Consider the following 27203-nt stretch of genomic DNA (forward strand, 5'->3'; position numbering starts at 1 on the left):
AGAGATTATACCAGGGAAACTGGCATAGAAAGGGGAAGGACTGTACCCCAAGTGACACAGCTGGGGCTTTCACCCGGGGGGGGTGGTGACTCCACGGTGCGCTTTGCCTCCTCCTGCTAGGCAGGACTCCCTAATAGCTGCCCTGTGTGGGCACACTTTCCTCTCCCCGGGCCCAGAGATGAGCAGGGGGTCCCGGCAGCACAATTCAAGGAGGCTCCCTCTCCAGAGCCGTTCTGCACTTACAGGAGCCCCAGGCCGAGCCTCCTTAATCGTGCTGCTTGTTGCCCGCCGCCTTGCCCAGTCTTGCCCGCCTCACCACACCGTGAATGTCTCAAATGTAGAGCAGGGTTGCTTTGTACACAGCAGGCACTCAACTAGTGTTGGTCAAGTTGAATGGAACAGTTTCAAAGATGATGTGTATCTGTGTCGGGGGAGAAGTATGATGAGGCGGGTCGCCCCAAAGAAGAGATATTGAGATTTTCTGAGTAAAGAGTCCCCTCTTGTTCCTGCAGGGTCTTTCCACGTATGAATATCACCTAGTTTTAGCCCACGTTTAGACATAGTCATGAATACTGGTACTGTAGGGACCTGCTTTTTTAATAATGAAGAGGTAGGAACGAGGATGAATATTGGCATCACCATGGCATCTTCGGCCTCAGATTGTGTTACCGCCTCAGATGCGGGAGAGAGTTTCTCTCCTGCTCACGTGAAAGGTCTGGTACTCTTTTGTGCTTGAGATTTTTTTGTAAAAACAAAAGTATGTGAAGCTAGATGCAGTGCATAACATGAGATGTTACAAAAAATGGAAAAGCTTCTGGTCTGTTACCGTTGACGATCCACCTCGCTTGCCCTCCTGGCAGGGTGCACCTCCAATACCCCACCCCCTCCCCACGCAGCGCAGGTACCCCGCGTAGGCATCCATGATTAGGCAGGGATTTAGTCCACCAACCAGCCTTACGATCGTTTTACAGTGAGCGTGACAGTGATGGATTGAACGTGTTTAAGAGAAAAGTTATTTATTTTCTGACAAGCAGCCATTTTTATGTTCTCTTTCATCAGCCAGCCTCCCCCGGAAAAGTGAAGGGTAAGAAGCAAATGCTGGAGTAAGAATTACAGTTACTCGATTCTCTAACTCTTGGCCACTAGAGGGGGGTAGTGACCAGGCTTCCTCTCTCCTCTGATGAGTGTGAGACATCTTTGCCCAAACTGAAATAATGACAACTCAGCAAATGTCTGTTCATCAGCTTTTCCCTTCGTGGAGCCAGTGTTTCATACTCAAGCAAAGGTAGCTCATCTTTCCTAAGAGGAGTATTTCCAACCATGTTAGTGTGTATAGAGTCTTTGGCTTTGGCCCCTTTAAAGTTGTAGTGCCTGGGTGTGGGGCAAATAGAATGGTGCACACACCTTCCCCGACCCTAAGACACAAGAAAACTTAACTATGGGCATAGGAATCGTAGTTTCCACCTATCTGATATATGGCCTTATCAAGGGAGAAAACATTTTAGGTTCCAGAACATGCATGATGGTCATTTGGTCTCTGTTCAAAGCAAGTGTGAGGGACTCCTGTTAAAATTGGCATCTAAGGAAAATCATAAGCATTGCTACTCTTTCAAGGAGATCTCTGTGTCCACAGATACCTCTTATTCCACCAAAACAATCGCTCGCTTTAGAAGGGTGTCCGAGGCTGATGCCCATTTCTGGAACTCTTATGCAACGCGCTAGTTTCTGCCATGTAGGTCATGGCATTTGCCTCCTAGGGAGTGTTATGAGGATTAAAGCAATCAGTATTTTTCAGTGTCTGGAGAATGTATAATTGGTGCAAATGTAGCGTCCCTAGGTTTTAGGTTGGAAGTACGTATAAGTAGGCCGTGTGTACACGACAGAAACAGAGTCCAGGCAATCAAAGGGGTTCCTTGTGAATAATTATCAAAATGGTTTGGTAGGTTATTTCCCTGTCATTTTGGTAGTTGGATTTTTATTCTTGTCAAGGCAGGAAGAGAGCAGTTACAGAGGGAAGGACACTGAAGGCGAGAAGATGAAAACACACGGGGCTGAGTGGGGAGCTCAGGAAGATAGTGGAAGAGTCAGCATGGGCACCAGCACACTCACGGAGTCTGTGTGGCACCAGGGGTCACACCGAGGAGTTAAGGTTGGAGATGATGACGATTGGAATGGCTAAAAGAAAGAAATGCCTTAACAGTAGACCTGCCAGGCTATTCTGTGAGGAACGAGGTCTTCAGGAGCAGCTCTGTGACTGCCTGTCAGGGACTTTTTGTTTTGCCTTTTAACACTGGAGTTTGGGTCACATGATTGTCAAATCTCAGATCTGGTGACTTGGGCTTTTACTCTGAAAACCCTGTGCCCTTATAGTGTTGAGGAGAACCGAGGTAGCCGCTGCCGAGTTATGCTTGGAATTGTTTTCTTAGGTGTAATGTGACATGGGTATGCCTTCTGACCGTGGCTATTACCTCTAGAGTAACTGGAAACTCTGGGCTTTTCCTGGGGCCCCTCTTTTTGCCTGGAATTTCCTTTTCTTCATTCTCTAACCAAACATGATTCCACAGATCCTTCAAGACCCAGTTCCTGCGTCTCTCCTACTCTGTGAAACCTCTGGACACCCTGCCTGCCCCTGTGAAATTAGTTGCTCTAGATGCCCATTGCTCTAGCTGCCTGCCCGTTATAGCAGGCATTATTACATCATTAAGAGTTTGGTTTTTCGTATCTGTACGATTTCCCCTTCTCGGTACGGTGCCTCTCTCTGGAACAAACAGAGCTCAATGAATTCATTCTTCACACTAAGGAGTGGGCTCAGGGTCTAACGCGTGTGTGTGTGTGTGTGTGTGTGTGTTTTGGTGGTGGTGAAAGCTGGACTGCAGATAAATTCAGGATCCACAACCAGAGAAACAGCTGGCCTCCCAGAGTCTCCTGCCCTGTCTCCTAGGATAGAGTTCATGAAATGCACAAGCCCATCCAGAAACGCCTGACCTTGCTGTACTGGCCTGGCAACCCCAGGCCACCTGGAACCAATATTAAAGCCAATATTTGCTTTCGGTTATTCACGCCCGTAGTTAAGCCACGGTAGTGCCAAACGGTGGCTAGCCCAGGAAGGTTCTGCAGGGGGGCAGCAGGGAGTCCCTACTGGCTGGCTCTGCAAGTTTGCCCCGCACTCTCATTGACAACTAAATAAAGCAATCTCATAGTTCACAGTATTGAATCTTTGGGCCCTGTTTCTTAGGTCAGAGTGTGGTTTTTGTGTGTGAAAGTGTAAGGGTGCCCATATACTATAGTATTGAGGAGAACCGAGGTAGCCACTACTGAGTTATGTGTGGAGTTGTTTTCTTAGATATAATGTGACATGGGTACTGACCGTGCCTACTACCTCTGGTTACTTCCATGTAACTCAGGGAGGTCAAGGCAGAATTCAAGGGTTAATGTATACGTGAAATTTTAAGTAGGCTCTTGGTAGCTAAACACGCTCTGTCCATCTAACAAGGACTCTGTCTCACGTAGCCTTTCCTGCCGATTCCCAGGCACTAACAAGCCTGAGATGCCTTCACTTGCTTCTGTGAACTTTCCAGATATACGGAGCAAGGAAAGCCATATGACCCCAGGGTGGTTTTCTAGTCATCTTCCGGTCTTGTTCTGGTGTTGATCCTAGGAAAGCCGCCCTCCAGATTAAACAACATAGCCCAGCCAAAGACCCTTCCTGGTGGCAGAGGGGAAAGCCAGAGCTCCGACTCTGGCTCCCAGATGGGGCTGGCTGCTGTCACTCCTGGCTTGCCCTTCTGTTTCCCCAGAAGCAGAGTGTGGAGAGTTCCCAATGGTTCATATATCTGTCTTCAAAACTGTGTTTGGGTAGCAAAGTCATGAGCACTTGCTTCTCTCTGGCAGGGGTGGCCCTCATGCCAGAAAAAACAAAGGGAAAATCACTTGGTATGCTGTTGCTAAGAAGCGGAGAGTTGTTTGATGTTTTGATTTTAGCAGCATTGGAGGCTTGCCTTTTTAGTAACAAGAAGAGCTATAGGTTGCTCCTACAATATTGGATATGTGCTTTTCCAAAAATGTGTCATGAATGCAGAATTCTCTCATCAAATCCTTTTTTCCACCATTCATTAAAAAGAAATCCTCTGGGATACAGGAGAGGGGTGCAAAAAGTTCAAAATGAAAACGATGGCGGAAAGGTTCTTGTAGAAGCAGCTTCATTCCTAGGTGGCCGTGGCCATGTTAGGCAGTGGCCAGCAAGTAGGGGCAAGGATGGATTCATATCCTTCAGATATCAGTGTCCAACTGTCTGACCCTGTGCAAGCTGTGTGAAGGTTATCAGGCCATTCTCATTCACTTTTGATGATTCACTGAATGTTTAATGAGCTGTGTGTGCAAGGCACAGTGCTTGGCTGGATGAGCGAGATACAGTCCTCCTCCTGAAACAGGGAAAGAGGTAATTAGGATTCAAAGAGTCTGCGCAAGAATAAAGGTGTGGAGGGGATAAGACCCAATAGGAAGGGGATAACTTTTCTTGGGCCAGTCAGGGAGCACCACGGAGGAATTTGAACTGTCTTAAAGGATAGGCATCTGACTTTTCCAGTGGAAAAGACAAGGAGGCACATTCAAGGCAGGAACAGCAAGGCAGAAGGAAACCTGAGGGTTAATAAGGCACTCATATGTGACTGGATAAAAGAATGAGTGGAGAAGAAAGAGGGATGATCTAGATCGCTAGGGACCTTGACTTTTTTGTTGTTGTTTTTGTTTTTGTTTTTGCGGTACGCGGGCCTCTCACTGTTGTGGCCTCTCCCGTTGCGGAGCACAGGCTCCGGACGCACAGGCTCAGCGGCCATGGCTCACGGGCCCAGCCGCTCCGCAGCATGTGGGATCTTCCCGGACCGGGGCACGAACCCGTGACCCCTGCATCGGCAGGCAGACTCTGAACCACTGTGCCACCAGGGAAGCCCGACCTTGACTTTTTGAGGCCAAGAAATTTGAACTTTTTCTGTAGGTGCCCGGTAAGACATCAGGAGTGAACTTCATCTTAATCTCACTGCACCCATAAATCCCTCTGCAGAGGACAGGGATGGTTTCCCAACATAGATGGAGCTGCATACTTGGTACCACTGTCCAGTACCAGTAGGACTTTCTGCAGTGATGGAACTGGTATAAGTGTCCAATATGGTGGCCACTAACCGCATGTGGCCACTGAACACTTGAAATGTGGCTAGTGTGACTGAGGAACTGAGTTTTAAATTGTATTTAATCGTAGTTAACTTAAATTTCCATTTAAATAGCTTCATGTGGCTAGTGGCTACTCTCTTAGAGCTTTGCAGGAGGCAGTGGTTGTAACTTGAGGGAGGGAAAAGAGATGAGGAGGGCTCCCCTGCAGATAAGTTGTGATAAGTTGTATTTCAGGGAGGGAAGGGACCACAGATGGCTTCTGATACTCGTACTCTGCTGGGTGCTATGAGGAAAAGCCTTCCAAGGGTCTTAGTGACACACGGCACACGTACATAAAATGGTTAGAGAAGGGAGGCAGGTGGTGTGACAAAGTGCTGGCAAGCACGGCATCAGCTCCCTGGGACCCTGCAGTAGCTCCTGGCGTCCTCTTTCCATATCTCTGCACCATGCAGCTATGCAAACCCCACGGAGCAAGAGTCCTGCCTGCACCTCTCTACTGTCAGGAAAGATGCCAAGTGCAGGGAGGATACATCAGAAAAGCATTTCTAGGTACATGAATTAAAAGCTCCTGTGACAGAAAGTATGCCTTAAAGGGACCGCACAGGCCAGTGCCCTTTACCTGCAGAGCATTCCTTGTGAATCTTAATTGCAGTGCAACCTGTGTTTTCCCTCTGGAGCAATGGGTGGCTGTGTTTTTGGACCAAGAACTCAGCATGAAACAGGACATTACAGACAGAATAATGCCATGAAAGCAGAGAAGCCAAAGCCATAAATCTCAGTAACTCCTGAAAGTGATAACATTCTGCTACTGATTCTGTAAAGTGAATATAAATGTAGATGTCGGTGAATACTGACTAAGGAAAGGACCATAATCTTCCATTAACATATAAAAATTCAACTCCACTGTGTCATTAATTAGATTTTTCTCACACTGAATTATTAAGTGTGATAAACAGGAATTGAATGGCAGTAGCTTTGCCCCTCCCTGACATTTGAAAGGCATACGAGGATGCTTTTATTTTCTCTTAATAAATTCCTTTGTAACCAGCAGAAGCATGCCTAATTATTCTGTTATCCATTCCATCCGCCTGGATGTCAAGTTCAAAGCATCAGTAGATCAATGACGTGGAAATCTGAGGACAACATAAAGTGAATCAAATCACAGCCTATGTCAGGAGGCCCCCGATCCACAGATTGGAAAGATTTTAGCTGGAGAAGTATTTAATAACTAAGATCTACAAACAGAAACTGTGTTTCTCCCATTCTTTATTTTCTCACTCTAGTTCCTAAATTTGGATTTAAATATTAATATGTCCTATGTCGTTCTTTTTGTTGTTTAAAAAATACACTGTGATTTTTATCTTTTTAGAAAGGTGGTATGTGTTCATTGTAGAAAATATGGAGGAAAATAACAAGAGCCACCACTCTGAGCTGACTGTTAGGAATATTTGGGCATATCTATTTTCAGTTATTTTTGTTTTCTGTGTGTGACCACACAAGACTGAAACAGTTTTGCTCTTTTTCAGTTAATCCTTCCTGAACATTTCCTCGCATTTTAAAATATATTTCCTAAACAGCATTGTAATAGCCATAGAATATTTCATCATAGTGGTCACCTAAATGTATCTAACCAGGCCCCTATTGTAGGCAATTTAGGTTATTTCTTTTTCTTTTCTTTTTTTTCATTTTAACAACATTGTGATGAAACCCCTGTATATAAAGTGTTTGTCCACATGCGTTACTATTTCCTTAGATGTGGAATTTCCCTATCAAAGGATAAGAACGTTTCTTAGGGCTACTTAGAAGTATTGCCAAATTGCTCTCTAGAAAGATCTTCTAGTGGTGTTATGAATATGAGTGTTGAGATTAGAAAGACCTAAGTTCAGTCCTGGTTTTGCGGTTCCGGGTCTGTCATCAGCCATGTGACCCTGGGCAACTTGTTAACATGTCCAAGCTTCAGTTTCCCTTCCTGTTAAGTGGGCAAGTAATACGACCTGCCTCATATCCATTTCTCTGTGGAGTAAATGTGGTAATTCATGTAAAAGCTGAGTAGAGCAAAATGCTCAACATAAGAGCTAACAGTTTTACGCTTTTCCAGCAGAGTATGCACTGTCTATTTCTCCATTCTCTCACAAACCCTGGGCACAATTTTGCATAAAAATCAACTTGACAAGTGAAAAAAGACATAGTTTTAACTTCCATGACAAAACACATCTTTCAAGCCTTTAGAAATACATGACATATTTCAAGTCAAGGGCTAATTTTGACAAACGTCTTTCCCTCAAATGTTGTTTCTCATGAGTGGCAATAGAATAAGTAATAGAAGAAGCCCAAATCTTCCTTAGTTTTAAAGGGTAGCTATATAACTGATTGTGTCTGAGGGCCCAGAGCAGTCTGTCGGTGGGGTAGAGTACGTGTACGTAGCAATTATTAAGTATGTGCTTAGAACATTTTCTCTCAACAGTCTCAGTGAATTGGATTTAGCTGTCCATAATTTATTTTAAATTGTATAAATAGCTTCATAAGACAACTGGAATAAATAAAGAAAAAAGAAGGAGAACATTGGCCAGCAATCCCTTCACACAAACAAGTTAAATTCTGTTTGTTGACTGTCCACACAATTTTACAGAATTGCATTAGACGTTCTTTCAAAGCAGAGGATGCATTTCCTCCTGTTGAGATCTTTTCCATACAAGTACCATCATTTTACCAGGCCCACGAGGTGCCATCCCAATTTTGTCACGTCAGTGGGAGCTGAGTACAAGGGCAAGAGACCCATATCCCTGGGCCAGGAAAGAGGGTGCTTGACAGATGTGAAGCAGAAGCGGGCTTGGAGGGTAGGACCAGGGCAGCTGAAGATGTTGCTGTGAAGTCTGAGCATGAATGTGACCAGTGTGGGTTAGTCTGAAATAAAAGTCGAAACAACAAAGGAAACGATGTTGAGGAGGGTTCATACGCAGACATTCAGAGGCTGTTTTAAGGACAGCCTTTATTTGGCTCTTCTTGGAAGCCCGGAGGCTCCACATGAATTTAAAGACACAACATGTGTGTCTAATATTGGAAAGGCTTTGCTGGTGAACACAATTTCGCAGGTTTTCTGTAATACAAGTGGAGAAGGTATTAAGAAATACAGCCTTGATTATTACAGAGAGAAGAGAGAGTAGTTTTTCTGTCCTGATTATTGTGTCTTAAGTACCAGGCATAAAATGATCTCTCATTGGATGAAATGGAAGCCCTCTTGAGGCTTCAGGTCCATTTCTCTTTTATTTCAGTTTAGTTCCCAATTTCCAAGGCTGTGCCCTTGAGTGTTGAAATGTAATAACTCTGAGGGTACACAGTGAGTCTGCTGATTCTTTAATATGGTTTGTACCACTTAATTCTTGTTCAGAGCAGGCAGTACACCAGCTCCACCCAGAGCTAGCAGGTTACTCTCTATAATCAGGTATGTACACATGTCTCACACCCAGAGGAAATGCTCACATAGTAGCATTGGATGACCACGTCCTTATCACTTTTCAAGATCATTGGTGCTATTTGTAATCTTGAATATTATTTTTTTCTGCTTCCAGCCTTAAATTAGATTCTGTAAGCAAGAGGTTTTGCTGAACAGGGTATGAAAAAAATAAGCATAGTCTAATTTTATCAATCTTGAGCATCTTGCATAAAATGTTAAGTCAAAATTGTTAGACAGTAAACTTGCTGGAAGATGAAGACGAGGATGCTGGTATGCTATGACAAAAAGAGCACTAGTCTCGGGAGGCGTAATTTAATTCACTCTTTTGCCACTTATTAATGTGACTTTGAGCCTATCTGTTCATTTGTAAAATGAAGTTTTCATTTATAAAACAGGGACTATGCTACATCCTATTTAGCACTCAGTGACAGACTGCATGTGAAAGTCCTTTGTAAACTGTAATATCATATTCCAGTGTGAGGTTGTTACTATGCCTCCGAGGTCAGCATGTTTGAAAATTTATTAGTCTGTATTTAAAACACATTTCAGTTCTCTTTACGTCCTGGCCCATCTTTTCCACATTTAAACTTAAGCAACAAAAACCTTGGCTCAGTCGCCTTTATCTTTCAGTCTAATTAGGGGCCTGAGAGTTTTGCTTTGTTTGGAATTTGTCACCCCCTGTTCTAAAGAACGAGGTTCAGTGTGTTCCTCAAAAGACTAAGATTCTAAGATATTGCAAAATTGAATCCTAATTGTTTGTCCTCAGAAAGCCGTGAGATTAATGCTTTCATCAAGTTGGTCACTATTTGGGTTATATTGTAATAGAACCTGTTATTCATATATCAGAGCTATTCACAAAATGGCAGCACCTTGAATAGGGACTATATTCTAAGAGCTGCCTTCCCAACGTGGTAACCGATAGGCATATGTGATTGTTTGCAACTAAATTAATTAAAATTAAGCCAAATAAAAAATTCGGTTTTTCAGTCACACTGGATACATTCCAAGTGCTCAATAGCTAGATATGATTAGTGGCTATTACTTTGGACAGTGGAGACTATAGAATATTTCCATCATTACGGAAAGTTCTGTTGGCCGGTCCTGCTCTAAAAGAAAGGGAACCTGATGTCACATTATTCAGAGGTATCCAGTAAGGTTTCATGCAGAATTTTTATATCATTTTTAGGTTTCCAACCTAAAATAGCAACCTTTAATGTCCAATCAAGGGTTGACATCCACCCACCCACCCCTTTTCTCCAAGCTGCATTTAGGACATTTGATAATTTGATATTTTTGAATGTTCATTTCTTTTTATTGGGTCCCTTAGGTCCTGCGTGACAGATATGTGTGAATGTCCAGCCCATAAGAACTGTTACTGCGAGTCATTCCTGGCATATACCCGCGCCTGCCAGAGAGAGGGCATCAGCGTCCACTGGGAGCCTCAGCAGAACTGTGCAGGTAAGAAGTTCCCGGCCGATCCAAACATCAGAAACTCACTCCAGTGCCCAGGATAGCAATAGAAGAGACTTGATGATGTGAATGGTCACACGCTCCCTTGGCCAGAGAGAAATCTTATCAGTGGCCCAGCTGGATTTCAACTTGATAAAACACAGGGGCTTCCCACTGGGCAGGATAGAAAGCACTTAAGAGAAATGCTTTGTGACAAGCACATTTGAACAATTTAAGGATTTCCACTGCTGCAAAATCCTCCTAACCTCAAGCTACCAGCTGGATGTGCTTAGCACGTGGACAGTCACAGCTGTGGTTTAGGTTATGTGTGGAGCAAAGGAGATTCGGGGCAATTACAGTCATTTAAGGTCTTCAGGATAAGTGTGATTTTTTTTTTTTTTTGAAAGAGAGAAATGGTTATACAAACACTGGTAGAACATTCTTTTCCTTCTGAGAGACAGATTGCTGTAATAGTCGTTCTAGCTCTTTGATCTCAGGCAAGTGAATTAGCTTATTTGATATCTATAAAATGGACTTCTTTGTTCATCCCAGAAATGTTTCTTACAAAGTGGCTAAGTACTAGGCATTGAACAAAGCACTGTGGGCACTTTGGTGACTGTAAGAGATGAGGTGAGGTCCCTGTCATTGAGGTGCTGGCAGCCCAGTGGGAGAGCCAGACAAAAATAGTAAGTCAAGCACGGTAGAGACTTGCTAAGTGTGGTAAGGGTGATGAGGGGGCAAATAGGGCAGAGCAAGAGAAAACAAATGGGGAGGGAGTCGGTGGCTACTTAGATGCAGAAGAGGGAGCACGTCTCTGTGGGCATGATGTTCCAGCCGAGCACTGAAGGATCCAAGGGACTCAGGGCAAGAGATCCATGCACAGGAAACATATTTGAATAAGACAGCCGCTCTCAAACTGGAAGGGAGTCAGTGCGGAGGGCCGGGGAAAGAGGGGCACGAGATGAGAGTGGAGTTGCAGAGCCCGATTGCAGGACTCTGCAAGTCTTGGGAAGGAGTCTAGCTTTTATTCCAAGAAGAATGGAAGCCACTGACGGGCTTTAAGCAACCCTCCTTCTGCTTTTGCAAGATCGCCCTGTGTAGAGACTGCTGTGTAGAGAATACATTGAATAGGGCAAGATTGAAGGCAAGAGGCCATTGCAGTCTTTGGGGTGACAAAATGATGGTGGCTTGGATTAAGATGGAGGCAGTGTGTGGAGGAAGGAGAGAGATTTTAGAAATAGTTTGGAAATGTACAATAATCTCTACTCTGCAGAGTTATAAGCATTAGTGATACGTACGTGAAGCATCTTAGAAGAGTGCTCAACTCATAGAAGATACTCAGTCAGTAGTAACTGCTGCTCTTATTTAGACCTGAAGATGAGATGACTAAATGTTTGTCTTTTACTGCAAGGGTTGGCAAATGTTTTTCTGCAAAGGACCAGATTTGCCTGGTAGGGAGAGACTGGGGTTTGCAACATTCTACAGGAATCCTAGAAACCTTAGCTGTGCTATTAGAAACGAAGGCAGTTCATGGCGCTGCTAACTCTAGAGGGTCTTCACTGGTGGAGGGCAGGAGCTGTCATCCGGTTGGAAGAGGGCTCAAGAATTGCCTTTGTCTGTATTTTCAGTGCATGGACATCGTGTTCACTTAGACAGTGGGTCTCAATCTGGCTGGACATTGGAGCCACTCTGGGAGCTTAAAAAATAAACCAGAAAACTATGCCTGGGCCCCTTGCTGAGATATCCTGCTTTAATTGGCCTTGTGTATCATTTGAAACCTCTCAGGAGTTTCTGACCTGCAGCCAGAGCTGAAACTGCCGAGTTAATTTGTATGCTTATTTGGGTGGCTCTGGGGGAGTAGGACGAGGAGGGTTTGGGGGTTACTAAAGCTTCCTCAAGCCACCCCTTGCCACAGTCACTAATCCATGTCCTTAAAAAGCTCTCAGACCCTTTTATCTACTTGTGAACTTCCCTTTTGGTTTTGCTCTCTCCTCTGCAAGCCCAAGTCCAATCTTTATGTCTGAGTTCACTTTCCACGGCAAGAGTGCCTCTCTATCAATGCTGTCTTCCCAGAGGAGGATTGAGTTGATAAAAATAACTCATATTAAGGTATGGCTGAGGCTCCTGAAAGGTGAGACTAACTGGCTTACCTCCCTCCTAGTGCCTCAGTGTGGGGTAGTATAGGAAGCGCAGGGTTTTGAGAGACTGGGTCCTTGCACCACACCTTGAACATGCCCGTCTCCTTTTCTCTGCTTTGAAATGAATAAAATATATGAACTCAAGCCCCAGCCATTCATCCTGGTGTAATGTGGGGCTCAGCAGAACTTTATTAGTTTTATTAGGTATGGTGCTGTGATGAGGATCATATCAGATACAGAACATGTGAGCCCCCTCTTCCTGATGCCAGGCTGTAGTTAACACCGGTTCAGTGCACCCAGTGCATTTGAGGACTACATTTTCCCCCCTCCAGGATCCTGAGTTCAGGGACTGAATCTCAGCAGCTAAAATTACTTTTCTAATGGAAAAGGAATACGGCTTCTGAAAGGTTCCGTTTACCACTCAAAATTAGCAGAACCATCTGAGTGAAGTATACCTCTGTCAATGTTTGATTGCAGGGGAACCTTTTATACACACACACACACACACACACACACACACACACACACTCTCACATTGAACTTCCACAAATTGATAGTTAGTTAGTATTTACGGAGATATGCAGCATCTCTCAGTAGATTCATTTCTGAGTCATCTGGAATACTGAAGACTATAAGAATACTCTTTACTAATTTTTAGTCCCCACATCTTTTGACGTATGACAGCACTTAAGGCCACTTAATACTGAGAAGAGAAATTTTCCAGGGTAAAAGGCTTGGAAGTTGAACAAATAAGAAACCAGCCAGGCAAGAAACTCTGAATGAACAAGTGATATCTCCCAGGCTAGGTTGGATTTTAGCACTAGCGTGACGTATGAAGTGTATGCCCACTAGCTGTGGCAAGGAGGACTAATGAAACTCTAGTTTAGTGCAGGAATTACTAAATACAATACAATGTGCAGAGGGCTATTGTGAAGGTCTCTAAAAGTTTCATTAACGACCATTTATATTAATGTGTACTATTTTCTAAGCACCTCCTTTGCCCCAAGGACTATACTAGAACTTTGTGTTACATTTTATCTTATTTAATCCCCACTCTCATCTATATGTTAACATTCTGTTACCCACATTTTACTGTAAAGGACATTAAGGCTTAGAATATTTCAGTAATTTGCTAAAAATCACAGAGGTGGAAACTAAGAAAGCTAGGAATCAAACCTAGGTCAATTTGCATTATAGCCACTGTTCTTAATTATTATGAGAACACAAATAAGCAAGTGCACTGTAGAAAAATATATACACCTATGAATATATATTTATTTATGTAAGCATCCACTAATTTATGGAAATATTTGTTCTGTAGATCTTTCCAATTTCTATCCTTATCATTGATACTTGTTACTTGGTACCTTCTGACTCTGAAACTTTGCTATGACCTTGCTCCTGTGTCTTACTTTGCCATCCTTAGTAGATTTTCTGCCAGCCTCCCTGTAGGTGCCACTACTAATTGTCACTGCACTTTGAGGAATACATTTTCTAAGTGGGCAAGGGGCTGGGATATTCAGAGTGGTGTGTGTGTTCCCCCAGCACATGAGATAGTCTGCTGGGTTCTGTGAGCAGTTTCCTCCTTGTTTTATTCTACAAACTCCAGGTGATTCCGGCCCCTGCCCTGCAGCAACTCTGCTCTGCTTATACACACTCACCTTTCCCTTGGCTGACTGGGAAAGGATCCTGTAAAGGATTAGGAGGTAAGGTCAGCACTGTGACCTTCAGCACAGTAGGGGCATATGGGGACAGTGAGTTCCAGAGGGCACAGATCTACACTTATTGAGCGAATTATTAAAGTCAACACGTGGCGCCTTTATGGGGTCCCACAGAAAGTAACGTGTAATGATCCTTGCACGCATTACAAAGTAGCTGCTTATGTGCCCCCTTGAGAATAAATACCTGCTAACTCTAACCACTTTGGTAGTTTCCTGGTTTTTAAAAAATGTATTTGATCAAATGAAGCCTTTTCAAATGCCCCTATGCAAATCATTTATGTTGTAAAAAGGTATTGTTTGCCTTTTATAAGTTTGAAAAAAATGGATTCACAGAGGGTAATAAAACAAGGTCCAAGTCAGGATTAACTTTCTAGGATCTTCTAAAAGTTGTGCCAGTTTGAAGGCAAATTTAATCATGTCATCCCCCCCATTTAAAACCCTTGCAAGATTCCTCTTCTTCGAGGCTTACAGCCCCTGCCCACTTCTCTGCCTCTGTCTCCTCCCACTCTCCCACTCAAATCCCATGCTCCCTTCCTCCAACAAAGCAAGGATCCTCCCATTTCTGATTGGGTCATGGCTGCTTGTTGTTACTGACACCCCCTTTACCCCCTACCCCCCACCCCCACCTTGGCTCTCAGTGCTGTCTCTGCCTGGGAAACTCTTCCTGCCATTGTCTGACTGACAGTGTCTACTCACCTTTTAAGATCTAAGTGGGATCTATTCTCTGCAGTCTTCCTGGATCCCTACCCAACCCTCCACATTGAGTTGATGTCTCTCTTATTCCTCCACTGTTCTTTGTTCTCACTGTCTAACGTGTATATCTTGCACTTAGTTAACAATCTGTTTATGTGTCCTCTTCACCTATTTGGTTGTAAGTCCAGGCTCCTGAGACTGAAGGTCAGAGATGATATCTGATTCACATTGGATTCCCTGGCCTAAGAGAATGCCTGCCACATAGTAGATACTCAGTAGATGTTTGTTGATTTAATTTGAATTGAAAGGAGATGATGAAAAAGATCCTTTTTTTTTTTTTCTAGTAGTTCTTCATTTTCAACCTTTTAATTTCTACCTGTAGATGGTGAGGGAAATCTCAGTGTTCAGTAGTCAAAGGTAAGATGTCACAGAGGAGCAGCAGAAAATTAAGTGGTGGAATTAGAAGAAAGAATTGAGAGGTCAGAGAGAGGAAAAGACATGGGAGAATGCATGTCTATAGGAGAGGAGGGAGAAGTAAGAAAGAACATGGGTGGGAGAGAGGAAATTCTGCCGAGTTGTCATACTAGAAGGGATCTTTGCAAGATCTGAAAGGGAGCAAAGTATCTGGAGGGTAAAGTGAGTTGAAAGAGGCATTCTGGAAGCAGCAGAGTGGAAAATGAACTTAAGGCCAGCCAAATGTAATCCAGCTTGAGAACAGGGATGATGGATTGAACATCATTAAGATGAACTCATCATCCAACAGGCACAGACATTTATTAAGCTGCTCCTCTGTGCCTGGCCCTGTGCCAGAACTTTGCATCATAGAAGACAAGGACTCTGCCCTCAGGAGTCCCAGACTCAGTGGTTCACTCTGTTCAACCAGGGGTGCTTGTTGTAGTGACCCCTGGAACCTTTAAAATCTACAGCTACCCAAGGCTCCACTGTAGACACAGAGCAAAAACCTTTAGGGAAGGGACTGAGGAATATGTACCTTTTAAAAGATCCTCAGGAGACTGTTGTGAGCATCTCTGATTAAGAACTACAGCTGCACAGTAATTGGGGGATTAAAACAAGTAAACATAACTATAATGTGAAAAGTGCTGTTGGATGAAGAGGGAAGGGTATCCTGGGGGAGATCCAGGTAGCTACTTGAAGGAGGTGACGTTTGAATTAAGACTTGGAAAATGATTGGTTTGGGAAGAGAATCCAAACAGATGATAATCAATTTCAGAGCTTTTTGACTGGAAATTAGAGCTAATACTGTAGTAACTGATGAAGAGAGAAAGAGAGGGAAGGGAAGAGAGAGGAAGAGAAGGAAGGGGAAGAGAAGAGAAGAGAATGTCAGGGGAAGAGTCTTGGAGGCAATTTGAACATTTAGTGCCAGGGAGCAGGTAAATAAGCCCGAGAGAGAAGGTGTTTGCAAGAAGTTAGCAGAAGAACCTAGAAATTTCAGTGTCATAAGATAAAATGGACAAAAAGACTAAATGTTTTGTGGTGAGATCATGTGAGAATGGGGACTGCCTCTATGTCCGTGGATATGGTCATTGTGGAAAACGTCGGCGGGAACTGCTTCAGTAAAATGGTGGGTGAGGAAGGTAGGTCGCCAATGGTAATTCATGGCACAGGAACTGGATAAAATGACTGTGAACTTTTCTATGAAGTCTGGAGGTAAGAAGTCTGATAGGTGAGGGAATACTTGGCTAAAGATTAGTGTTGACCTGAAAATGTTTCCAATATTTAGAGGATGGAGCCAATAGAGACAGAGGAGATTAATGTGCATGGAAAAGGACAAATAATAGAGCAAGTTCCTGGAAGAGAGGGGTCAGAAAGCAGACATGGCAAATGAAGGCTGGGTGCCGATGAGGAGAGGCAGTAGGGAGGTGGGTTAAGGTGCTCCTGCAGATGTCCTAAGTCATCAATAAGAGAGGATGAGTGCGCTGAGACTGGGAAGAGCTCCAGTAGAGTTTTAGGTGGAGGAAGGTGGGAAACAGCAGGAGCTTTTCAATGTGCACCTACTTCCACTTTGGAAATATTCGTTGCCCTCTTCTTTGCTGCAAAGGCGTGAGTCTCTACAGCGACCGAAGCATGAATGTGAGGGTTGTTTACAGGGCCAGTTCTCAGACGCGGCTGCCCATTAAAATTAACTGTGCTGGGGAGTATTTTTAAAATTATTTTTAAAATACTGATAACCTGGTTCTACCTTCAGAGGTCCTAATTTAATTGGTCTGGGGTGGGAGTCCAGGCGTTGGGAAGTTCTCTGTCGACCCTGATTTCCAGCTTTGAACACCACTGATGCATAAAAATAGAACAACACATGGATACAGTTATTTGCTGTGAATGTGATATTCAGCTAGGGTGTTTCCAGATTGTTAGGCATGTCTATGTATAGCATATTCTATTAATCACTGAAAAGAGAAAAAGAGAACTTGGAAGGGATCCGTGAAAAGTCAAAAGATTATCAGAAATGCATAAGTTAAGAGACTTAAAGAAGAAGAATTAAGTTGATCCACTCACTCACTCATCCATCTATCAATGCATCAGTCACACAGCAGCTGAGTCCCTTCTACATGTTAAACACCACACTACTGCTGAACACAAACAAAACGGCCCTTCCCTCAAGTAGCCTAGATTTAGCTGGAGAAAGAGAGGACAAGGAAATGGATGATTATAATTTCCTGTTGCAAATGCAGGGATAGAGGTGGGCGCCAGGTGCTCTGAGTACACAGTCAAGGGACATCCTATCCAGACAAGAGAGGAAGGAGAAAAGGTTGGGAACTGAGTCTAAAAGAGGGGAAGATAGGGTGAATGGTGGTGACATTCACCGAGCTTGACAGTGGCTCCAGGAGGTTCCTAGTGGCCTAAGGAATAGAATGAAATTATGAGAAGCCAAAACAGCATACTAGAGTTACATGGTGGAGGTAACGTTAGGGAAAGTAGCCTTAAAGAACAGTAGTAAATTTTTACTTATCCACTGTGTCAGTTAGGATCCAGGCGGAAAACAAGTGGCACATGCGGTTTACTTAATTGAAGTAAGTTTCATAGACGGACTACTTTAAAATGGATAAGTAGCATGTTGGGAAATAAGGAAAAGTCCAGTGCCCTGGAAACGAACTGTTTTTACTCACAATAAGCTGACACCACATGTGTGGGTTGGTTTTTTTTTTCCTCACACCAACCAGTTCTCCAGCACTCTGGACACCAACAGGGTGTCCTAAAATTCCATTCAATTTTGAGACTAACTGCCCAGAGTTAGCATCGGCCTCCACAGGTTTAAGGGCTCAGTCCCACAAGACGCCTCACTTCAGATGCCAGCTGCAAGTATTGAGTCCCTAGGTTACCCTCACTTCTGCTCCACTTGGCTACAAAGTCGGGGGAGAGAGGTGTTCTCACAACCCCCTCCCCTCTCAGGCTTAATAATTTACAAGTATTGCTCACAGAGCTCTGGAAAACACTTATTTGCTCTTACTGGCTTATTATAAAGGATACAAATGAACAGCCAGATGAAGAGGTACAGAGAGTAAGGTCTAGAAGGGTCCCAGTGGAGTGAGGACACCATAATCCCAGCACCTAAATGTGTCTGCCAGTTTCAAAGTTTTCTGAACCTGTCGTTAGTCATTTAGGGCTTTGTATGGAAATTTCCTTATGTAGGCATGATTGATTAAATCACTGGCTGAACGTGATTAATTCAATATCCAATCCCTCTTCCCATCCCTGGGAAATGGGGCCGAAAGTTCCAACCCTCTAATCGTGCCTAGGTCTCTTTGGTAACCAACCCCCATCCTGAAGCTATCTAGGGACCCTAGGCACCAGTCCTTACCAGCATACGGAAGACACTCATCACTCCTCTGGAGATTTCCAAGTGTTCTAGGAGCTGTGTGTCAGCAACTGTAGACAAAGGCAAGTGCGGCTGGAAGCTGGATTGTTATTGTTGTTCTTCAAGAGGACTCTTCTAAATCAGCGGTCCCCAGCCTTTTGGGCTCCAGGGACTGGTTTCCTGGAGTACAGTATTTCCATGGACTGGGGCAGGGAGGGGGTATGGTTTGGGGATGATTCAAGCACATTACGTTTATTGTGCACTTTATTTCTATTATTATTACATTGTAATATATAATGAAATAATTATACAACTCACCATAATGCAGAATCGGTGGGAGCCCCGAGCTTGTTTTCACTTGCCACTCTCTGATAGGGTTTTGATATGCATCTGCAAGCAATTGATTCATTATGGCCTCCGTGTAGTCAAACCTCTCTGCTAATGCTAATCTGTGTTTGCAGCCACTCCCCAACGCTAGCATCACCGCCTCAGCTCCACCTCAGATCATCAGACATTAGATTCTCATAAGGAGCTCACAACCTAGATCCCTCACCTGCACAGTTCACAGTAGGATCGTGCTCCTTTAAGAATCTAATTTCACCACTGATCTGACAGGAGGCGGAGCTCAGGCAGTAATTCGAGTGCTGGGGAGTGGCTGTAAATACAGATGAAGCTTTGCTCACTTGCCCGCTGCTCACCTCCTGCTGTGCGGCCTGGTTCCCTGTTCTAAATCCCTAGTGTATCAACATTCCTACTCCTGAGAATGAGGGGGTTGCACCTTTGATTGTCATTGGAACTAACTCAGATGGAAAAGTCCACATGTCATAAAACTTCCAGAATGTTGGCAGTATTTTTTTCTGACAACTGTATTCATGAATTTCAGGAAGTCTCAGAATATTGTCAAAATCATTTCAGCTCCAAGTTAACAAAGATAGTAACTTGCTACATCATCATTTTTACATTCCCTGACCAGCCAGCCAGCCACTTCCCTCTCCCCAGTCACACATCTAATTTTTCTCCATTGGTCCCTACCCGACTCTTGCTCAATTTGTCTCAAATTGATTAATTCAGCACATGATCACTAGATTAAAATATGTCACTCATTTCCAATACCCTTGGCAGGTTTTTTTCCCTGTATGTGTAATTCTGTATATTTGAATATCGAGGTGGTTGCAGAAATTATTTTTATTCATCACAGCTCAATAGCTGGAAGAACTATTTGGAGTTAACTTTTCATACTATTCTCAATACCTAAATAACCTATAGATTTCCTTGAGGCTTGACTAATGTATAGTTTGTCCTATCTGGGAATAAAGCTTTTTCATTTTATTTTATTTTGAAGTTCGCTGGCCCAGCAGGTGGATCTTTGATGTTGTTTTTCTAGGTGCAGGTGGTTCCTAGAGTGTTTGGGCAGTGTTGGGTGTTTGTTATTCTTTTGTTAGGATGCAGAGTTGCACCTGTGCTGTAGGGAGACCAGTGCCATCAGTGACATGAGCCTTCGGGAATGGCATGGGGCTGAGGGTGAATTAACCTGGCTCTAATGGTTTCCCCACATCTCACCTACGTCACCTCCTCTTTTTCAGCCACCCAGTGTAAGCACGGTGCCGTGTATGATACCTGTGGTCCGGGATGTGCCAAGACCTGTGACAACTGGAATGAGATCGGTCCCTGCAATAAGCCGTGTGTTGCTGGTTGTCACTGTCCAGCAAACTTGGTCCTTCACAAAGGAAGGTGCATCAAGCCAGTCCTTTGTCCTCAGCGGTGACCTTTGTTCCGCTCCTTCAGACTTTGAACCTGGTGTTCTTGACACTGAAGTGGAAGAGCCAATGAAGGACTGCGATATTTGTGTGCTGATTCTGCAAATACACACACGGAGTATATATGTGTACATATATAGATATATAGATATATTCAGAAACACTTCATCATTTATAGAAACTATAGGTGGATTATTATATGTATATTTTTTGCTATAAGACATGTATTGTTTCTAGGATCCTAATCTGTAAGCCATTGAATACATTGTATAAATAAACCAGGTGTTTTTAATTTAATAAGGCAGCATGCAGACATATTGGATGGTTTTACCATCACATACGTTTGTCATTTTTAAGAAATTTTCTAAGAAATCTAAACTGCCTGCCTGAATTAATTTTTGATTTGAATAGGATTTGCAGTTGAATGTGAAGTGTGTTTTTCTGGAATGGCAAATTTATCTAGGGGCATTTCATGCTTCCAAAGAAAGGAAAGTATGCCTGAGAAATATGGCTAGTGATTGGCGACAGGCTCTAATGGTGCATGTAAAGCAAGGGGTAGAGGCTGTTAGACTTTATTGGGTCATGGTCCGATATTATTTCCAGAACTGATTGGCTGGTTGCCAAGAAATATATATTTGTCACTAGAGCATAACCAGAGAATCAAATGATTTCTTGCCATCTTTGCATATTCCTTGAGTCTCCTAATTTTGTATGTGTGTATGATGGATATGTCCACCTCCGTGTCCCACATTGAGATGTTGGTGTGTCTGGATGACTTGTTAGTTTTATTGAGGATGAGCAGGTATTTGAAGAAACTGTTGTACAACGTATGACAAAATATCCATTTCTCTGAATCTCACAGCAATTTAGGATGAGCAAATCCAATGAGTTAAAGTAAGCTATCTCCATTTTGTGACTATTCCATGTGTTAAATGAAAGCCTTTATTTCTAGAGGATTCCTAGACCAACACTATTTGGCAACAGTGAATTTGTCCTAATTATTAGAAAGAAAGGCTTTACTGATCGGTTGATTTAACATCAATACAAAGAATGGTCTACATGCTTGCTCTTACTACTAGTCACCATGTGATTTTCCTGACTTTTGTTTTCAGTTGAATAAGTGAACATGTCAACAAAACAAAACCCACTGATGTCTAAAAATAAAATGTTCTGCATTGTAGTAAATAAAGGGCTTAAGGTTTAAAACAATGCATTTTCTATTTCAAGATGTGTTGTGTTATACTTTACAAATAAGCTATGGCAAATTCAGGTTCATCCATTTTTAACAGCTTTCTTTAGATATATTTTATATACCCTACAATAACTTATTTTTATAAAGAGTGTTATTAGTAGATAATAGCAAACCTCCAAAGTTTTGACAGTCAGCGTAGTGCCATTGCTTCTTAAGACATTTGTGTTCCTGTTACATATATTCATGACAGCTGAAGGATTAGTTTGGATTTTTTACTGGGGCATCTCCAGCTGTTTGAGAAAATTGAATAAGTCACACAGTGTAATAGTGATTGTCTGGGACACCAGGGAATGTGGTTGTCATTGTTGTGCTTGGGCCATAACCAACCTCAGTATCTGGGACCCAAGGCAGCCAGGGCTTCAGTGCTGCACTTGGAAAGGGGGCTTTGATGTAGGAGACTTGGGCTCCAGGTGTGGTTTGTGACCTTGTTCACAACTGTTTAAGCATTTGGGGCCATAAATTGTTTCTCTGAAACACAAAGAGGCTTTGTAATATATGGGATCAGGAGACCTAAACACCCCGCCGCTAGTGAGATTACCTGCACAGTAACCTGAGACGCAGTGTGCAAACCCTTTTACACTTACTTTTTGCTCTTTGAAACCTTCTGGAAATTTATTTCCAAATACTTTCAGTCTGCGGTTGGTAGAACCTGTGCAGATACGCAGGGCCAACTGTAGATCGTGCTCAGTAAAAGCAAGTTCTTTTTCCTCTCCCTGTGAAAATAAGAATATTTTGAAAGTCCTAAACTAAAAGTTTTGCACTAGGAGGAAAAATGAATTGTTGACATTTACAATGGCAATTTTTGTTAAAAGGGTGGCACGTTGAGAATTACCAATTCTTCAGGTGAAAAGCCACCCCTTTAAACTCGCTGTTTCCTGAGTATCTGACTGTAATAGGGAAGAACAAATCTGACCCCTTATTGGATCCATTTCTTTTCCTTTAACCTTTGTATTCTATTGCTTTTGCTGCAAATTAAGAATGTTGCCTCTAGCCTGAAATATACAGGATACCTCATTCTCAAGGCTCTGACCTTTCAAGGTATAACACTTTTCCATTCATACAGAGATAAAATGTTGCAGAACAGAGAATAACATTTGTCTTGTTGGAGGTTTATAGGAACATTTTAAACCTATGTGACAGCTGCAATAACAAAGGATTCTGACACCAAGAAGTTTACACCAACCAACCATACCCCCTCCCCTTTCAGTATAAAAGAAGCCTGAATTCTAACTAGGGTAAGATGGTTCTTTAGGACCCTAGTCCACCATCTTCTTGGTCTGCAGGCTTTCTGAATAAAGTCGGTATTCCTTTGCCCCAGCAACTCATCTCTTGATTTACTGGCCTGTCATGTGGTGAGCAGTACAAGCTTGGACTCGGTGACATCACCACTAGCCTGTAAAAGGGCACCTCCCCTCAAATTGAGAAAGACCAGTGGTTGACTCTTTCCCCAGCTTTTGTTGAACATGAAAAAAACATTTTGACTGGAAAACTCTTTCTTACTATGAAATATTTCAGACACACAAGGAGGTATAGAGAATAATGTTGTAAACACCCATGAATATATTACCCTAATTAAGAAAAGTAACTGGTAGGTTGTTGATACATTTTTCTTGCATAAATCAAATCACATCAATCTCATGGTTGCAACAGCTGCATGTGGAGTTTTTCCTTGCTGGGTTTCTGTTCACTCTGCTACTGTTTGTCACTCAAATTCATCTGGATCTGACAAGTATCAAGGATGTGAGTCTGAATGCTCTTGGTGTGGGAGAAAGAGATGCCTTAGGGGACAGGCACCAAGATATTTTAATTAGCCATCTTCTGCAAACATAACCCTCAGGAGCAAGCAAAAAAATGTCTCTTATTCTGAAGCCTGAAGTATCAATACAGGCCTTTTAAGAACTCAGGATTTTAATTTTGAAAAATGGCAAGGTTCAAGTGGCCCAGGATGAATTATTAGGGGAAAGGAACCAATGCTGGTGATTATGTTGACCCTGAATTAAGAACCCAGACATTTAGTCCTTTAAGGGGAGATTTTGGGCTTTAGAGCTATGTTGTTACACAGGATTAATTAAATCAATCAAATGATGAACATGTGCATGAGATCCATCTTTACTGTGTTTCCTTTCAGATTAATTTTGAGCAAGCCAGCTTTGAAAACATTAATGTGGGAAATCTGCATGTAGGGATGCGCCTGAATTAAAGGATAGTTCAGAGTGCGACTGGCTAAGGAAAGGGGGAAGGGTGTTCCAGGTAGAGGGAGAGCAAAGCACTGAGGCAGCCAGCGGCTCTGTACTGTGGCTGCACCACAAGCAGCGTGGCCTGAGGGGAAGGGTAAGCACCTGTGTGGAGCGTCCCATGGTCCTGCTAAGGAGCCTGGGTTTAATCTTTAGGACAGTGCTTCCCAAAGTTTTATGTCATAGTGCATTCAGGAAATAACATTTGAGTAGTGAAGTAAATGGGGCTGCTTGCAGCTGGAGATCATATCTGGGGACATCTTAGGTCCAGTCCAACTGCTCCAAGAGTGGAAGGGATGCCAAAATCCCTGTGGGCTGTGGCTCCAGATGGGAAGGTCTGCTCCAGGGCAGATCCAGCTGGGGGATGGCATTAAGCAATGGAGTGATGTGATCAGAGCTTTGTCTCAGTGAGTGGAGTGGAGGTGGGCTTTTCAGCCCAAAGAGCAGGTGGGAGGCCCCTGAGATAGTCCAGGTAAGAGAAGATGAGCCCCCAAACTAGGAGGTAGGAGGAAACAAGGGGAGAACTTTGTGACAGGTTGTGTGGCAGATAGGCAAGTGATGGGTGGTGGTGGTGCCGGTCCATCACATAAAGAACACAGGCAGGAGAGCAGATTTACAGAAATTTCTGTTGTAAAGCAAAACCTAAGCTGCGTTCTGTTCAGTTCAACAAACATCCTGAGCATTGGGATTAAGACACAGTCCCGGATAAGTGACTGGCAGACCAGAGGAGTACACAGCTGGCCGCGGGAGCCTCGGGAAGCCCAGTTTGGGGTTTTCTGTTTGGGGGAGGTGTCTGGGAAACTTGCCAGAGAACGTGACTCCTGCAACGAGCCTTACTAGGCTGAACAAGCTCTACCTATGCAAATAGGGGTGTGTGTGTGTGTGTGGGCAGGGATAGTGTAGTCTGGGAGTTTAAGGCACGAGTGACTGCGTGGATGAAGAGAAAGACAGGCAGCCTGGGGGTGCAGAGAACAACAGGGTTTGGGTCCTGCTAGGATGTAGCGGATTCACAGAACTTTTTTGAGCTGTGGCATTGCAACTCACACACCCTGACGTCTTATCAAACGTCCCTTGATTTCTAGTGGAGGGAGCACAGAAGTAGGGTTTGAGGATGTTCTGTCATTTTGTTATAAGCTCTCTTTGCTCCCTGTACCTGGTGTGTTCAAGTTTCCTTGATGTGTCTTCTGAAAATCTAGAGAAGGAAGGAAGACTGAAGAAGCTTCTAATGAGACTGCCCTGTTTATACAGTGAGGAGGCATCTTTCAGACCCTCTAGGCATTGGTTGCTTTAACAGAACTTGTCCAAGTTCTGGTTATTCACTTAACCACTGCTTTTGCTGACTTGGCTGTGGCCTGACAGCAGGGATTGGGGATGCTCAGGGTCCAAACAGCTGGACCTGCTACTGTCAGCAGCTGTGGTCATACCTACAGGTAACAGTTCTGGAAACACAGCTCACCTAGAGTTCTGGTTGGAACAATTCTGTCACGTTTTAGCCACTTTATATCGTAACCAAGTTTATGCCTTGAAAACGGACGTAAAATGCTTCTCTGCTTCTTGCAAACTAGAACTTGGCTTACTGAGTAATTCCTCTGAGGGGTTCTTTCAGCAGTGAAATTTTGGGCTTTAGAAAATGTTTGTGGTGATGAAAAAGTTTCACTTTGGCTCCGAGAGTATAAATAATATTTGTTCTACTGTTATTGCCACTGTGTTCCTACATGTAATTTAAGGAATCAGATCCTGAACAGCTCCTTCTGAGTTGGGTGCTTAAACAAGCATGGAGGGGAGTGGAAGGCAGCCGGAAGCCTGGCTAGAACCCTCCCCACACTCTGTGGGCTGCCCTGGGAGCCTGTGATGTGATGTGTTCCTGCTGGATCCCTTGCACACCTCCGTGAAGAAGGTGATTCTAAGGAAACTCGCCACTCAGTATGAATCCCCATTGCCCTCTTGACAGTCAGAGCAGGAGGACTCTGTCTTGGAAAACTGGCTTGCTCACTTCACTTGTTCTCAGAGCGAACTGGCTATGATAGGAAATTGAAGTGGGAAGAAAGAGGATTAAAAGATAGGTTTCTCCACAGCATCCACCACTCCTATCCACCCCTAAAACCTCAGGGAGGATAGGGGACAGGCCACCTGATTGCACTGAAGAGCATTCTCCACTGTGTTTTATGTGATGACATTTGGGGCATATCTGTTTTCAAGGTCAGAGCAGCTCAGCCTGAGCAATTGCATTGCCATCATGGATCCACACAGCTATCTTCACCTGTGATTTTCTGACTCCTAACAATGGTCAGTTAATATGCCAGGCTATTCCACCCTAGCAGGTGAATTTAGACCCTAAACCAGTTTGGGTTTGCCTGTTGAGATCTACTGTAATTCATGGCATGATTATCTTACCCTTTCTTTGCTTTGCCATTGGCTTGGGCCACAGAGTGGCTGGGTTGCTTTGGTTAAAGGAGATCAAGATGGCGGCCAGAGGAATCTGCCAGAGGATGCCGAGCGGAGCTGGGAGGTGTTTTCCAGGTCTGAGCTGTTCCTGAGAGGCAGAGTGGGTCCATCAGCTTCACCCTTTTGTGTGGGAATGGAGAGGGTAGCAAGTGAGGGAAGGCTTTTTCTGTATTAATTCTCTCTGAATTTGCTATTTATTTCCTTTGATTTTACTTTGGGGGGAAAATGTCAAGGAGCAATATGATATACACATTTTATTTTTTAATCTTTAAAAACGAGTAAAATAATTTTTTTTTCAAATTTGGGGAATTTTATATTTCATTGGATTCAAGTTCTACCGACTCTAACACTCTAAGAATGTTAAAACTTTCATATTTAGTTGATTTCATATATTTTGAATGCAATTTTCCACAGCAAAACCTGTTTTCCTTGAAATTGATTCCATGATTTATTGTTCATATGGCTCTTTCATTTGGGCTATCTGTTTTGTGACAGCAAAATAATGTATATTATTTTTCTCACTTAATATTTATTTTCTTTGTGTCAGTAGTGCATACAATTTTGTTTGTTTCTGCTCCTCCAAGCATAAGTACGTGATCCTTTTTATTGTGAAAGAAGAGGCCTAGTAGGAGACAGGGAGAGGCTATGAGGCAAGCAGCAAAGATACAGCAGGTACAACCACGTGTATCTTTTTGCAGCACAACCTAAGAGGGGCTGCATCAGCCAGCGGTTGTGCAGATGTGGCTTTATCTATGTTGCCTTCAAACAAATGGAAGGAAATAAAATCCAGTTCTGAGATTCTCATCCTGTGAACTGCATGGCCTGATCCACATTGTCTCCGGGAATGTGCCTTTTATGACACATGGGAACAGGGTCTCCAAGTCTAAAAGCATCTACTGAGCTCCATCAAAGCTGGGATCTGTCTTCCAGATGTCTAGGCTGTTGGGAGTAGGTACAAACTTCCAGATGGACCAGCCTTCTTACAGCATGAGCTGGCTGGATGTTGGGGATTGTGTCAGCCTGATCTGACTTGGTGCTTAGACCCTGGGTGTGAGCAGGTGCTCCAGGAAGGCCACCCCA

General features: G+C 43.4%; 1 protein-coding gene and 1 long non-coding RNA gene across 4 annotated transcripts in view; one reads left to right on the forward strand and one right to left on the reverse strand.

The window, feature by feature from the left end:
* The window catches only part of BMPER (BMP binding endothelial regulator), a 262157-nt gene extending 240756 nt beyond the window's left edge, over positions 1–21401 (forward strand). For all 3 annotated transcript variants that reach the window (XM_067746696.1, XM_067746693.1, XM_067746695.1), the window contains 2 exons: positions 9948–10078; positions 20019–21401. In XM_067746696.1, the coding sequence (XP_067602797.1) occupies positions 9948–10078; positions 20019–20200 (313 nt within the window). In that variant the 3' untranslated portion in view covers positions 20201–21401. The remainder of the gene's footprint in view (positions 1–9947; positions 10079–20018) is intronic.
* Positions 1921–19017, reverse strand: LOC137229179 (uncharacterized). Its single transcript, XR_010945582.1, has 3 exons — positions 18754–19017; positions 18439–18615; positions 1921–4421 (listed from the first exon to the last, which is right to left on the reverse strand). It is a non-coding gene; the product is annotated as an uncharacterized lncRNA (long non-coding RNA).
* Positions 21402–27203: the final 5802 nt, after the last annotated feature.

Source organism: Pseudorca crassidens, chromosome 8, assembly GCF_039906515.1.
Source record: "Pseudorca crassidens isolate mPseCra1 chromosome 8, mPseCra1.hap1, whole genome shotgun sequence".
NCBI classification, from domain to species: domain Eukaryota; kingdom Metazoa; phylum Chordata; class Mammalia; order Artiodactyla; family Delphinidae; genus Pseudorca; species Pseudorca crassidens.